General features: G+C 49.4%; 1 protein-coding gene across 2 annotated transcripts; it reads right to left on the reverse strand.

The window, feature by feature from the left end:
• Window positions 1-280: 280 nt before the first annotated feature.
• Window positions 281-12,835, reverse strand: sec24a (SEC24 homolog A, COPII coat complex component). Of its 2 annotated transcripts, XM_058086219.1 has the most exons (24): window positions 12,494-12,835; window positions 10,576-11,172; window positions 9,099-9,263; window positions 8,921-8,998; window positions 8,081-8,140; window positions 7,815-7,981; window positions 7,378-7,559; window positions 7,192-7,294; window positions 6,435-6,561; window positions 5,522-5,631; window positions 5,309-5,421; window positions 5,117-5,235; window positions 4,977-5,032; window positions 3,370-3,576; window positions 3,164-3,287; window positions 2,933-3,091; window positions 2,691-2,864; window positions 2,510-2,620; window positions 2,228-2,403; window positions 2,020-2,157; window positions 1,840-1,944; window positions 1,175-1,267; window positions 966-1,069; window positions 281-891 (listed from the first exon to the last, which is right to left on the reverse strand). In XM_058086219.1, the coding sequence occupies exons 1-24, from the start codon at window positions 12,546-12,548 to the stop codon at window positions 777-779; spliced, it is 3,438 nt and encodes a 1,145-aa protein (XP_057942202.1). In that variant the 5' UTR covers window positions 12,549-12,835; the 3' UTR covers window positions 281-776. The 2 variants fall into 2 exon arrangements, with proteins under 2 accessions (XP_057942202.1, XP_057942203.1); XM_058086220.1 differs by lacking the exon at window positions 8,921-8,998.
• Window positions 12,836-12,966: the final 131 nt, after the last annotated feature.

Genomic DNA, 12,966 nt, shown 5'->3' on the forward strand with positions numbered 1-12,966 from the left:
TTCTAAATACATGTTGCTTTTATAATACATTAATTACAGGCTGCGGGACATCACACCAAATCACCCCAAATCATAAAACGTCCATAAAGAGAACAAAAGGACTTTGGTCCACTCTGACTTTCTCTTCATTTCCCAGGAAAGAAGCTTTAAAAAGTCCCAAACATTTTATTTTCTCTGACACGGCCCCCCCCCCCGTGGTCATACCAAATGCACCAGCGTTTCCTCATCGTTGCAGGATTCAAGGATGGCTTTGTGTTCTATTAAAATATTTCTTTGATAGATTTGGGTGGGTGGGGCGTGATACTAAAAGTAGAGTGGGGAGAGGGAGAGTGGCGTGGTTGGGGGGGCTTAATGAGATTGCAATGGACAGACCACTTCTCACACAATCTTTGTTCAACATCTGCTGTGGAAGAAAGGCTGAAAGAGCCCGGCGTTGTGTCCTGGGTCCGGGATGTTCAATACTGGGGATAACAGTCACAAACACACACACACAGACACACACACAGACACACACACACACACACACACACAGACACACTCGCATACTTTAGACTCGGTATAGTCTCTGCTTTGCCAACACTTGACACGTCGGGTGGAGCCACACCACCATCCATGGCTCCATCCTCGCCACCCGGGTGGGGAGGAGGTGGTCTCTCAGAGAGCTGTTGGTGGTGGTGGGGGGGGGGGTAACCTTTTCATTCACGCACACACACACACCCATGCACATCCTCGCTTCAGTGTTGGCTCGGCTCCACGCCAGGATCATCGTTGTCCCATCAGTTGGAGATCTGCTTCTGGAGGTGCAACACGAACTCGTAGTAGGACAGGGCTGACTCGGTCCGGTCCTCGATCATGTTCTGCATAAAGGAGACTTTGAGCGGGCTCTCTTCCCTGGAACAGAAAGGAGAAAGAATGGATAAATGAAGGAGAACGACCTTCCCAGGTGCTTCAGGTACGTGCTTCACCTGATGACGTGCAGCGTGGGAAAGAAGGGTCTTTGATCCCGCAGCCAGCCAATGAAAGCTCGGGTTCTTTGGGACTCGGCAGTGTCCAACTCTGGCAGCAGATACTAGGATGGCAGGATGGCGGAAGACAACAGTCACGCCATTGTTAGGGTTAGCATCAGCCGGACAGGCTAGGCATGCGCCACACAACCAGGACCCGAGGACCTTACCAGGTTATCAGGCACGGCGGCGTAGTTGGGAACACCCAGGACTTGGCTCAGAAACACAGGGTTGCAGTTCCGCCTCACCAACAGATACATCACCTTTTGGTGGAGCACAGCGCACACACACATTTAACTAGTACTAGTACTAGTACTAGTAGTAGAGACTAATAAAGTCCAGGCTGGAGAAGTTACTCTAATGTGTCACCATCATGGTGGTGATGTGTGCTATATTCATGAGTCACATGCACTCATTATTAACCCACAGAAGCCACTTAAAGAGCCTAGAGAGAGATCACAGACGGATGGTTAAAGAGCCGAGGGAGATATCAAAGACGGATGGTTAAAAGACCCAGAGAGAGATATCATGGATGGTTAAAGAGCCCAGAGAGAGATCATAGACGGATGGTTAAAAGAGCCTAGAGAGAGATCATAGATGGTTAAAGAGCCGAGGGAGATATCAAAGACAGATGGTTAAAGAGCCCAGAGATATATCATAGACGGATGGTTAAAGAGCCCAGAGAGAAATCATAGACGGATGGTCAAAGAGCCCAGAGAGAGAGATCCTAGACGGATGGCCAAAGAGCCCAGAGAGAGAGATCATAGACGGATGGTCAAAGAGCCCAGGGCATCAAAGGTGATGGTTGCAATCCTATGTACGGGTACGTCCTCACCGTTCCTGCGTCCATGAGGAAGGCCCCCTCCATGCTGAGCTTTTCCCCAGACAGCTGCAGGACTCTGGGCTGAGGGACGGTCCGGTCACTGACGCTCAAAGCTCCCTGGGAAGACAGGACGCCAGATGACGGGAAATGGTCTTTGACTCCCAAAGCGCAATAACGGGCCAGCCTCCTCACCTCATCAGTCAGGTCGTCGACGCGGTACAAAGCGGGGTGCAACATCAGCATGGCGTAGACCAGAGGCTGGTACTTGAGCTGGCACATGGAGAAGACCCGGTCGTCCAGCCTGGTGCTGGTGCCCGTCCTGAAGGCTTTCTGGAAGGAGCCAACAAAACGCACACAGGTTTCTAGCGGCCCCCAGGGATCTGCTAGCAGGGCTTCTGACCTGTTTGAGCAGAGCCAGGATGTAGAGGGGGAACAGTCGAAGACTGGATGGGGCGAGCACGCCCGGCTGCTGGATGGTCAGCACCGACTGGCGGTACGACGTCAGCGAGTCGATGGCGGCGTTTGTCATGGCGTCCCTGGCGTCGCTCAGGCTGGCCGTCACCGAGCGATCCACAGCTGAATGAGGACAGAACAAAAGGAGCGGTGACATGTGGCGTCACTGGGAAGCACCGGCAGGCAAGGCGTGTGATCTGGCACCATGTTCATGTGTCACGGTTCTCACCCATGCACGCCAGCAGACCGCTGATGGCTTGGACGTCGGCGCCAGCAAAGATGTCCGACAGAGAGTGGACCACAGGGAGACACAGAGTGTGCACACGGATCCTCCTCTCTCCTGCCGCCACGGACACACAAGGGTTAAAAAGCAAGCGGGTTCCTCGTGAGACAAAGTGGTCTACGTGTACCTTTGCTGGAGGTGTAGAGCAGTGCGGCTTGGAAGGAGACCACCTGCATGTCCTCCAGGTTTTCCTCGATGGACATTTGAACGGCAAAGCCGGCATCCGGGTTGACGTTGGGCAGCGAGAGCAGGTCTGTGGAGCGGACAAAGAAGTTTCCGTGGAAGGTGTGAATGGACAGACCTGAAAAGAGACAAAGGTTCCCGTTCATCAAATGTTTCACATCTTGTCATTTTCACCGTCAGGCGTACCTTTGGTGCAGCGGATCCTCATGACGGCCTCAAAGCCGATCTTCCTGGTCAAGTATCTCTTCAGGTCCTTCTGGAAGCGCTCCACCTGAGCGGGGTTGTGTTGGTGGTGGTAAGATGGGAAGTAGTAGACGCCGCCTGCAGAGTACCTGGATATGCAGCCTGGAGGAGAGAGGGACCTGTCATGATGGAACCTTCCGGCCATCACCACGTACATCTGCTTCCTACTCTCACCAAGAGACGCCAGGTCGCAGTACTGAGAGCTGAGCAGGAACAGGTCAACAGCCACCTGCTGACCAGAGCAGTCCAGCGCCAGCTTCTTGTAGAAGTCTGTCGCTGGGGATAAGTGCTGGATGTCCTGAAGGGAAAGCGAGAGACCAGCGATGAGCCACAGACACCTTGAAACTGATCACCACGAGACGCGTCGTACAAGCGCACACCTTGGCTGATGCTCTTTGGTTGGGGTCCTCCCTGGACTGGAGCGCCCCCGCTCCGAGGTTGGGCAGCTGGGTTTGAAAGACGGACATGCGGCCCCCGGTGGGCAACAGCAGCTTGAAGGCGGCCTGCAGGGCCGAGCCCAGCACCGACTGAGTCTCCATGGTCTTCTCAAATAATGTTGGCAAGCTCTTCAGAAGATCCTGCACCAGCTGCAAGGCAAGATGATTCCACAGTAGTGACTCGTCATGCGCACGGACAGAGAGGAGCAGGACACACTAGGCCAGTCCTACTGTGATGGAGCTGGGCCTGAATCCCCCTCCCCGCCTTAGCCCCTGCCCACAATCATCATGGTTTGTTTGTGACCAATTCACCTGTCCCACTGCTTCTGTTGGACTGTTTGCAGTCCTATTATTACCGTAACGTCTGGTCAGTAAGCTGCTAGCTTTTTCTGCGTCTATGTGGCTACTCTGTGGGAAAAAGAAACCGTCCCCTGACGCTCCAAGAGATGCTGACATGGAAGGGACCATCACGTTTGGAAGTCTTGAGGCCGTTCCAGAGAGCCTGCGCCTTTATGCTCAGTGTGGTGTCAAAACTAGGCATTTCTTGAATGAAAGGTTGACTACAACTAAGGTCTTTGTGGTCTATTCCACACACCTCTTTGTGGTCTATTCCACCCAATTCCCTCTTGAAATTGAATGGCTGCATCTTCCATCACCTGGAAATGATGCTATATGAATATTACTCCAGCCAGCCCTGCCAGTGGCGGGTGAGCCAGTTGTTTTTCCATCTGTCGCTATTACGCTGGTCAACACCAAATTGACTGTTTCAGCATTTAGCTGATTTAGGATCATTCCGCCGAATCCAAAAGTCACAGTGGTCAACCTTCTCAACTATGCTCCGTATGTTTTTGTCACACGTACTGGTATTTCCGCATCATGTGATGCAACACTGTGTTATATTTCTTGCAATAAAAAAAATTCCGAAGATTTTGCATGTGCCAACACAGCACAGGTGGATGAAGTGACGATCTTAAACCAGCCTGAGGTATTGTGCTACATGTGCGGTGAATACGCCATCGTTCCTGACAGGAATGTAGTCATAAGGCTGACTTTCATGAAGCTTGCTGACCGTGCTTTTTTGCTATTGAACTTGATGCCTCTCCTCCTACATCTCAGCTTGCCAAAGTCCTCAGCTGAGCGATTGGCATCCACTTACCATTTAGCCATGTCATTATTCAATTGAGAGAAATGGACGTTTGTAACATTTTTCCCTTCTAAAACCTTTTTTTGGATGAGAAATATGAATGTCACAAAAATGTAATCCATTTAGTCAGAAGATGAGATTTTTCTCAATGAAATTAGAGTAAAATCCTGCCCTGATTGGAAAAAATGGATGCCATTTTTGGATTCGGTCCTAAACCAGTTGACAAAACAGACAACCCAGCGTTATGGTGAACAGGAACGGAGCCGCTGTGCTGGTCATTCTTTCTCGGTGCCGGGTCCTGGCCCACCTCTTCCAATGGTGTGCCAATCAGTGCCAATCAGTGCCAATCAGTGCGGCGGGTCTAGGCCCGGTAGCACTGCCTTGATGCTAAAGACACATTCCTCACCTCTTTGCTCTCGTTGAGGTTGACTAAAAGGCTGTCGGGTGTTGGTAAAAAGATATCTGTAAGGCACAAAAGACATCGATAGAAGTAAGTACAGTAAACAGAAGGTGGTGTCATTAGATGGTGCAGGACCCACGTCTTACCGTCGATGTCTGAGACGATGAGCATCTGAGGCTGGGACAATCCTTCCTGTAGATTGTAGAAGTGGATGGTGCTATCGAAAGTGATGAAGCCAATTTTTGTCCGTGAGTCTCCAGGGAGCCTTTAGTCAAACAGAGATAGAAACGTTGATAGAGATAGATGGTGAAATACAAACACTGCCTATCTGTACATACGCGCTGATGTTATCCAGCACGGACTGACAGAACACCTTCAGGTAGCCCGTCTCCACTGCACTGTGGGACACATCCAGGACAAAGAGGTACACGGCCGGCTGTGGAGGCCTCAGCTGGAATGGAGACGGGGAAAACACACACATGACAACAGGGTCCGCAACACACACACAACTTACGTAGCCGACGGCACGAACAGCCATCAGGGACACCCACCATGTATTCTGATGGCGCGATGAACTCAATGGTGGCATTTTGCACTTCCGGTCGTTTGTGTGGTTCGCCATAGGATCGACTGACTGGATTATACATAAACTCCTCTGGAACTTCACACACAAGGACACAGGCGTCCAGATGAAGACACACACACAGCAGGTAGGCGTACAACAATACGTGTATGAGTGCAAGTGTTGGATGTGTTGGCTAAAGGGGTCAGGGTCGGGTACGCATGTGTACGTGCCGCCCTCGCTGCAGCTGCTCATCAACGTGTTTGCTGGCGCTACGGCCACTGAAACTGCTACACCCGTTCCATGGCTGTTTGTGCTAGTGACCATCCACTCAGCGCTCTGTCAAACTGTCCTTTTTCGACTATTCCATTGTCCCATTGGCACCATTCAAAGCATATCAAGCTAACTGCTAATTTAGCTGCGCTATAAAACACGGTGGGCGTGGCCCGTGGAAGGGGGTCCTATCACAGAAATTGATATTACAGCCCATGGTGTTGCTAAAAGACAGAGTTAAGATAAGCTTTGTTTCTCACCCTTTCTTACCATGTTACTCTTTTGTGGCAATGGAGTTTGGGATTGGCTTTGTTGACCTGAATGAAATAGTTGCATAACAAGATTGAATGGAAAGGCTGTTAATTACGCCTCAATGTTTATTGGATGATATTGATGCTTAATAGAAAACGTAGCATGAATTGTTCCATATGACTAGCAAAATGATATTTTTCTCAGCGGCTAAGAATGCACCGCATGGATCTCCATTACATAGATTTATTTTGATATTCTTCTTATTCCGTGCCCTTTCCTGCTCTTATATGCTGCCAGGTTTGTGCAGCACAACTCTACTTTTAAGATCATTTGTGAAGTGTTGTGCATGGGTGCACCTTTGTGCCATTTCCTCTCACCATCATTGACCCGATAGCACAGGTTGCATTTCCACCTCCTCTGGTCAGGAAAGGACACAAAGGGGTTGATGTAGGTCCTGCAGGAGCGACACCTGACGATGGTGCTGGACGTCACCACGGGAAGTTGCTGCAGGAAAAGACCAAAAGGCGGAGTGAGAAAGACGGTGGCCTTTGGCACACTTGTTACAGCGTGGACGCTTTCAATGAGCTCTTTCTTGTTGCTCTGTTTCTCCTCCATTGCCACGGCTTGGGTGCTGCCTGGGGGGCAAATGGCATTCTGGGAATTGGTGGGAACATTCTCGGCGGTTGGGCTAGGCTACTCATTGATGACGAGTAACAGTATGCTATTTCATATCGCACTAGAGCCCAGTTTCACATGCAGGAAAAGATTGTCTTTGAGATGGCAGATGCTTTGTAGCCAGATACCATAATAGCATTACCATCAATACCAACATTCGCCAACCTATGTGGTAGGGGTGAGTGACGGAGGGGACACATCACTCCTTCACATGGGCGTGGGGCCATGAAAAAGTGATGGGTGCATGGCTGAGCAGCACTGGAAGATCTGAAAGTCAGCTGCCTGGCTTTGAGCGTGTTAGGCTGGCAGAACCAGGTTTATATACTTCTTGGTTGTTTTATTTCTGCATTTCACATGTTTATGAGCAATTTCCACTTTTACCAAGAGTATAACTTTGGTTTTAATCACCATGTGAACGATTAGGAGGAGTGCACGCACTCCGCATTTTCACTTCATTACCGAGAGGTCTTTGAAGGGGTGGAGCAGCAGGCCCAGGGGCAGCTTGGCTTTATTGAGCAGAGATTGGGTCTGAGGGATGCTTGTCAACGTGCAGCGAAAAACCCTGGATAGAGAAATAAATCTAATGAAGTGATTATGATGGCACTGGCACATGGGAAGGGAGAATGCGTCTTCAATTGTCCTCACTCGGGGTTGCAGTTTATCTTCTGCAGGTCTTGGGGCAGGCAGGGTGTCGGAGCAGCGACCTGCCCGGGGGGGAGCAGGTTCCTCTCCTGGAGCAGGTTGACCACTCGCAGGGTCTCGGGGGTGCTGGACTGGAGACTCATGGCGGCCAGGGATGGGCTCAGGTGGGCGGGGCCAGGGGGTGGCTGAGAGGGAGAGAAGCGAGGGACCAAGTTATTCACGAACACATGCGTGCAGCAGGGTGCTGAGGGAAGGCATTAGAACCCTACGCTTACTTCTTCATGTTTGCAGTCAACAAACAGCTACATTTCCGCACGGTAGGTGAAAAGGAAAAGCAAATGCATGGCAAGTGGCAGAGCATGTTGTTCCTCAAACATGCACACATCGACATTAAAATAAGAACAAACAAACAAAAAAGGGGGCGGGGGGGGGGAACTCACCTGCTGGTATGGCTGAGGTGCTTGAGTATAAGGCTGAGAGGCGTGTGTGATTCCTGGGTGCAAGCTCGGAGGGGTGCCGTGAGGGGCAGAGGGGTGCTGGTACCCTGAGAGGAGGGAGGGGTAGTGGGCCAAGTTTCGGCCCGGTGGGTCAGACTGGGGCAGCCTGGCTGTGGTCAAGTAAAAAAAAAAAAAGCATTTTTTTTTTTTTTTTAAAGAGTGAGAGGGGTTGAAAATATGTCCTATCAGTCTTTAGAAGAAACACTCACCAGGCTTGCTGTCCACATGACTGGGACCATTGGATGAAGGGGGCACACAGCCCACCATTCCTGTTAAGACATGACACGTGAATCATGACAGCGCCTCCTTTCACACTGCGGTGAAGATGGACACCAATAAGACGTTTCTACTGGAGGTAGGCAGGCCCTGAGCTCACGTTGACTAATCAAAGTACAGAATAATCATCCAAAGTAAACACATTGAAGGCAAGGCAAACTCTGGGCCGAACCATTCTAAATTTTACCACTACTTTTGTTTGGCACCAGTGGTGCTAGTGGGCCTTGGTCCCGGGCAGTCTACGAGTACTTGTAGTTCTTTTATCCATGCCCAGTTGTCTAGTGCAGTGTCAAAGCAAAGTCACTAAACGCCGTAGGCGTCACATAGACGTACAAGACAAGTCATCTCCCGTATCTCACCACAACTCACCCTTGAGTGTGCCGAGAAGCTGGTATTCTTCAAGACGACTGAATTCATTATTGCACACTTGACTTCAGAGTTTTAGCTGAGAATGATTACCTCATCAAACACTGCACTGTGCAAATGTCCACCATGTATATGATTTATAAGACAAATAGTGTCTGACAACAGTACTCCCCAGCTTGTGGCTGACCTCAGGCATTCCAGATAAAGGCATGGTTAGAACAAAGCTAGAGTTGCAGTAGAAAGTCACCAATGGTAATTGCGGTCCATGCTGTACGGACAAACAGACTACGATGGAGTGTGGAATGTTCACATCAGCTGAAAGTCAGCTTTCAGAAGAGCGGCAAAGGAACAATGTGTGGATCTTCTATGAGTGAAAAGACATAAGACACATGTGCAGCTAGCCACACCTGGACATTCAATATCCGCCTCCTGGCAATCGGGCTCAGTGGGGGGCAGAGAGCTGCAGGCTGCCCCCCCACACTGAGCTGGCATGTGAGGGAAAACAACAGAGGCGGGACAAAAGGTTAAAAAGGTCACCCCTTGAACAATGGCGTAAAGAGTTCGGGACACCAAATGTGAACCTACCGGCCGCCTTTGGGGGTGCCGGCGTGGCATTGGGCATCGGGAATCCGGTCACAGGCGCTGTGGGCTTCATGCTGGGGGGCGGTCCTGCAGGAGGGGGGCCGTAATGTGCTCTGCCTGGGTGATGCTGATGTGAAGCTGCTGCGTTCATGGGCACAGGAGCCGTAGCTGGTGGAACATCAGTGGAGCTTATTTAACCTCTACTAGCTCAGTCCAACTACCACACATAATACTACTAATATCTAGCCATACTCACATAACGTGCACTGACACCGATACGAATACGAAATTGACACTTATACTGATACAGTATGTACATATGTAGTACGGACACTGATAGGCATTAATACTGGTACTAATACACACTGACACTGATGCTAATGTGTATTGATACTGATATGAATACATATCCATACTAATAACTATTGATACTGATACATGTATTTATATGTGCTGATACTAATATGGGGCGGACGCACGGTGTATGTATTAACACATATTGATGGTGATACCAATACATATTGATTAAGATACTAATATGTGCTGATCAGATACCAGTATGTGTTAGACAGATATTAATGTGTATTGGTCACCAATGACTGAGGTTGGGTGATAATTTTATATATATTTTATATATATACACCGGTAAAAGTTTTTTACAATGACAAGAAAATAACTTATACCGTATAATTGATGATTTGAAATACATAAAAAAACAGCGTTCATGATGACGCGTATCACAGCATGGTCCAGAGGTGGCAGAGGAAAGCAGAGCAGAGGCTTTTGCTCATGACAAAAAAGTCAACCATGGCATGAACTGACTAAAGGGTTAAGGTGTGTAGCTTTTTATACAAGACTCCGCTGAATTGAATTACATCATAACGTGATGCATCCCAAAAATATTGTGATACATGCTAAGGTCCGTATCGGCCAACCATAGTATTGCCTCGTCTGCACCGTGCGTCCTTTTAGGAATACAACATACCGTACACATACGGTACATATTGTATACCAGTATACATGGCTTTGTGTCATTCTGGAGTATTAAAGATCCAGCTTGAACTTTGAGCAGTATGGAGTGGACTGTGTGTGTGTGTGTGTGTGTGTGTGTGTGTGTAATGCTAAGCCAACGTGTTGAAGGCAAGAACGGAGGGCAAGGTCCTCCTCCAACACATCAGGGCTCTAGATGATTTATGCTATCTGTGTCTTAAGACAGATTTAAGACAGCAAGTCATGGGGGGGGGGGGGGGGGGGGGGTGGCATTCCTTTACAACCATTTTAAATATACATATGTGTATGGAACATGAAAGTAGGGAATGTTGACTCGATGTAACAGGACTAAAGTCCACTGATGTGACAGAATGAGTCATCTTTTATTATTGATTAGACGGCGAGTGCCTCATTGCTAGAATGAAGAGTATTCCTCTTGGGTTTAGAATTTGGTACCAAGAGGTGAGTATGGGATTCATGGTTTCCTTACCTGGGTGGCTGTATGCCTGCAGAGAGGTGGGGGGCGCCCCTGTGCATGAGGGCTGCGTGGTGCTATGTGACATGGAGGGTGACAGGGCGGAGCTGTAAGGTCCAGGTGGGCTCACATGATTGGGCACCGTTCCCTGGGGTGGCGTGTTGATGGATGGAGAGGGTCCCGTGGGTGGTGGAGCCAAGTTGTACTGCCACTGTGGAGCTACGGGGGGCGGCTGCTGCTGGAGGTTTGAGTAGTATCCACTAGAAGACACAGCCGGAGGCGGAGGTGTGCCCTGTGCAGGGGGTAGCCTTGGGCCGGGACTCGGGCTGGAGCTGGCAGACTGAGGAGGGATATGGGTCACAGGGCCACCCGGTGGGGGTCGCGTCAGCTGGGGCTGGCTGAGGGGAGCTGGGTAAGAGGTGGGAGGTGGGCCGGGCTGGTAGGCGCTGGCTGGAGGGATATGTTGGTACGGCCCAGAGGGATAAAGTCCAGGGGCAGGGGACGCAGGGGGCGCTGGGGCCTTGGGTTGCAGGGGATTGTAAGCGGGTTGGTGCATCATGCCATAGTTGACCCCTGGGAGCTGCTGAACACCAACAGGATTCTGTGAAGGACCTGGAGAATGGGGGACACACAATTCAAGCATGTTATAAGTGCGAGAGACACGCAAAAATGCAATAAAACCCCATCTCTTCTTTACAGGTATAAAAAGGGGGGTGGTGAGAAAAGGGAGTGAAACCCCTCTGTGGTACCGAGTGACCAATGACGTGGCAGCAAGGACATAATCTGGTTACCTTAATCTTCATCTGACCTCAGTGGCTTTGTGTGTGTTTTGCTGACTGAATGTGACGATTCAAACACAGCAGAAAAGAATGCTTTGCTGTTATAAACAAGCGATCTCTCCGAAAGTGTGTCTTCCATTGTAGACCTCTGCAATTCCATTTTTAAACCACCCACAAATACCACAAGTATTGCGACAAAAACTACACATTTGTTGCATTCTTGGTCCTTCGCCATCATCCCATCCATTGTATAACGCCACAAGACTCGTCCCCTCTGCCAGACGTGGCTACGTGGAATGGAATTAGGAGGAGGAAAGCAATCTTCTCCATGGCCACCCCAAGATCAACCATGGGGCATATCCTTTAAAGAGTCTGAGTTGCTTCAATGTCACACCAGAGCATGAAAACACATCTGATTCAAAACCGAGGTGAGCAAACAGGAAGAAGCAACAGAAAAAGTACTTCTACATATTAGATACTAATCCTACCACTGTGAATCGAGTTTACGCGTCACACTGATATCAGATCAACCGACACTATCGAGAGCCAGGAATAAACTTAAGGAAGAACAGAAAGAAATATAACATGATGGAACAGGGCTAAAAGCTACGTGTGTATGTATTACACACCTGTGGTGCAAACATCCATACAGCAGAGTTGATGATAAAAAGCACACACACACCCGAGCTCAGTGAAAACACATTTGCATGTGAAATAATTCAAAACATGGGCACTTATAACTCTGGTCGAAGTATTTCAACCTCATCAAGGGTCATATTGGGGGACCGTAATACCCTCATTGTAATGCAGTGAAGGAAAATTCAGGAATGTCACGTATTTTAATAGAAACAGAGAATTTAGACTTGGATCCCAATATCATTAATCGCATCGAATTGTCACCTTTCAAGAGTCAAAGACTATAAAACACGAAGGAGAAAACGACATCACACAAGCGAGCAGCAAACCCAAGCTTCTTGTTTCCCAAACGAACTTTGTGGAAGTGGACGCGACAGGCTTCCTGAGCTTTTTAGACAAGTCGAGGAGCTAACGGCTAGCCGGCGCACAGAGCAGACGAGCACTCCCAGTAACAGCTGCTTTAGGCTGGCCTTTCAGTCGTCGTCATTGGGTGACATTTTGAACATTTGTCGACTCACCATTTGCGTACGGTTGTCCGGTCCCGTTCTGGGCGTTGAAACCCGCCGCTGACATCCTGAAATGGACACCAGGTTCTAATTTGGAGGCGCTAACTCGGCGAGACTGTTAGCCGCGTCGTTTAGCTAGCCGACGAGCTAACTGTTGCGAAAACTTGTCGCTCCGGTGACGCGTCCTTTCTTTATTTATTACTCCGAGCTGACGTCGCTTCAAAAGTTGATTCGTTTGGCTGGTCGCCAATCACACGGCCATGGCTGCGGCCGTTGTCAACTACCTGCGGAGGAGGCCGATAGGCCTTGACCAGAGTAAAACCGGAAGTTGGAATCACCCAGAAGGATCAACGTAAAATTACTGGGCATGCGCAGTGTGTACACGTGGCATTTCCTCCGTGTGCTTTCCATTTCTGCTCTTACTGGAAACACGAGGGAAGGGGAACGTTATGACAATCCTACCAGCAGTTGCTATTTATCTTTTT

This window comes from Doryrhamphus excisus, chromosome 11, assembly GCF_030265055.1.
Source record: "Doryrhamphus excisus isolate RoL2022-K1 chromosome 11, RoL_Dexc_1.0, whole genome shotgun sequence".
Taxonomy (NCBI): Eukaryota; Metazoa; Chordata; class Actinopteri; order Syngnathiformes; family Syngnathidae; genus Doryrhamphus; species Doryrhamphus excisus.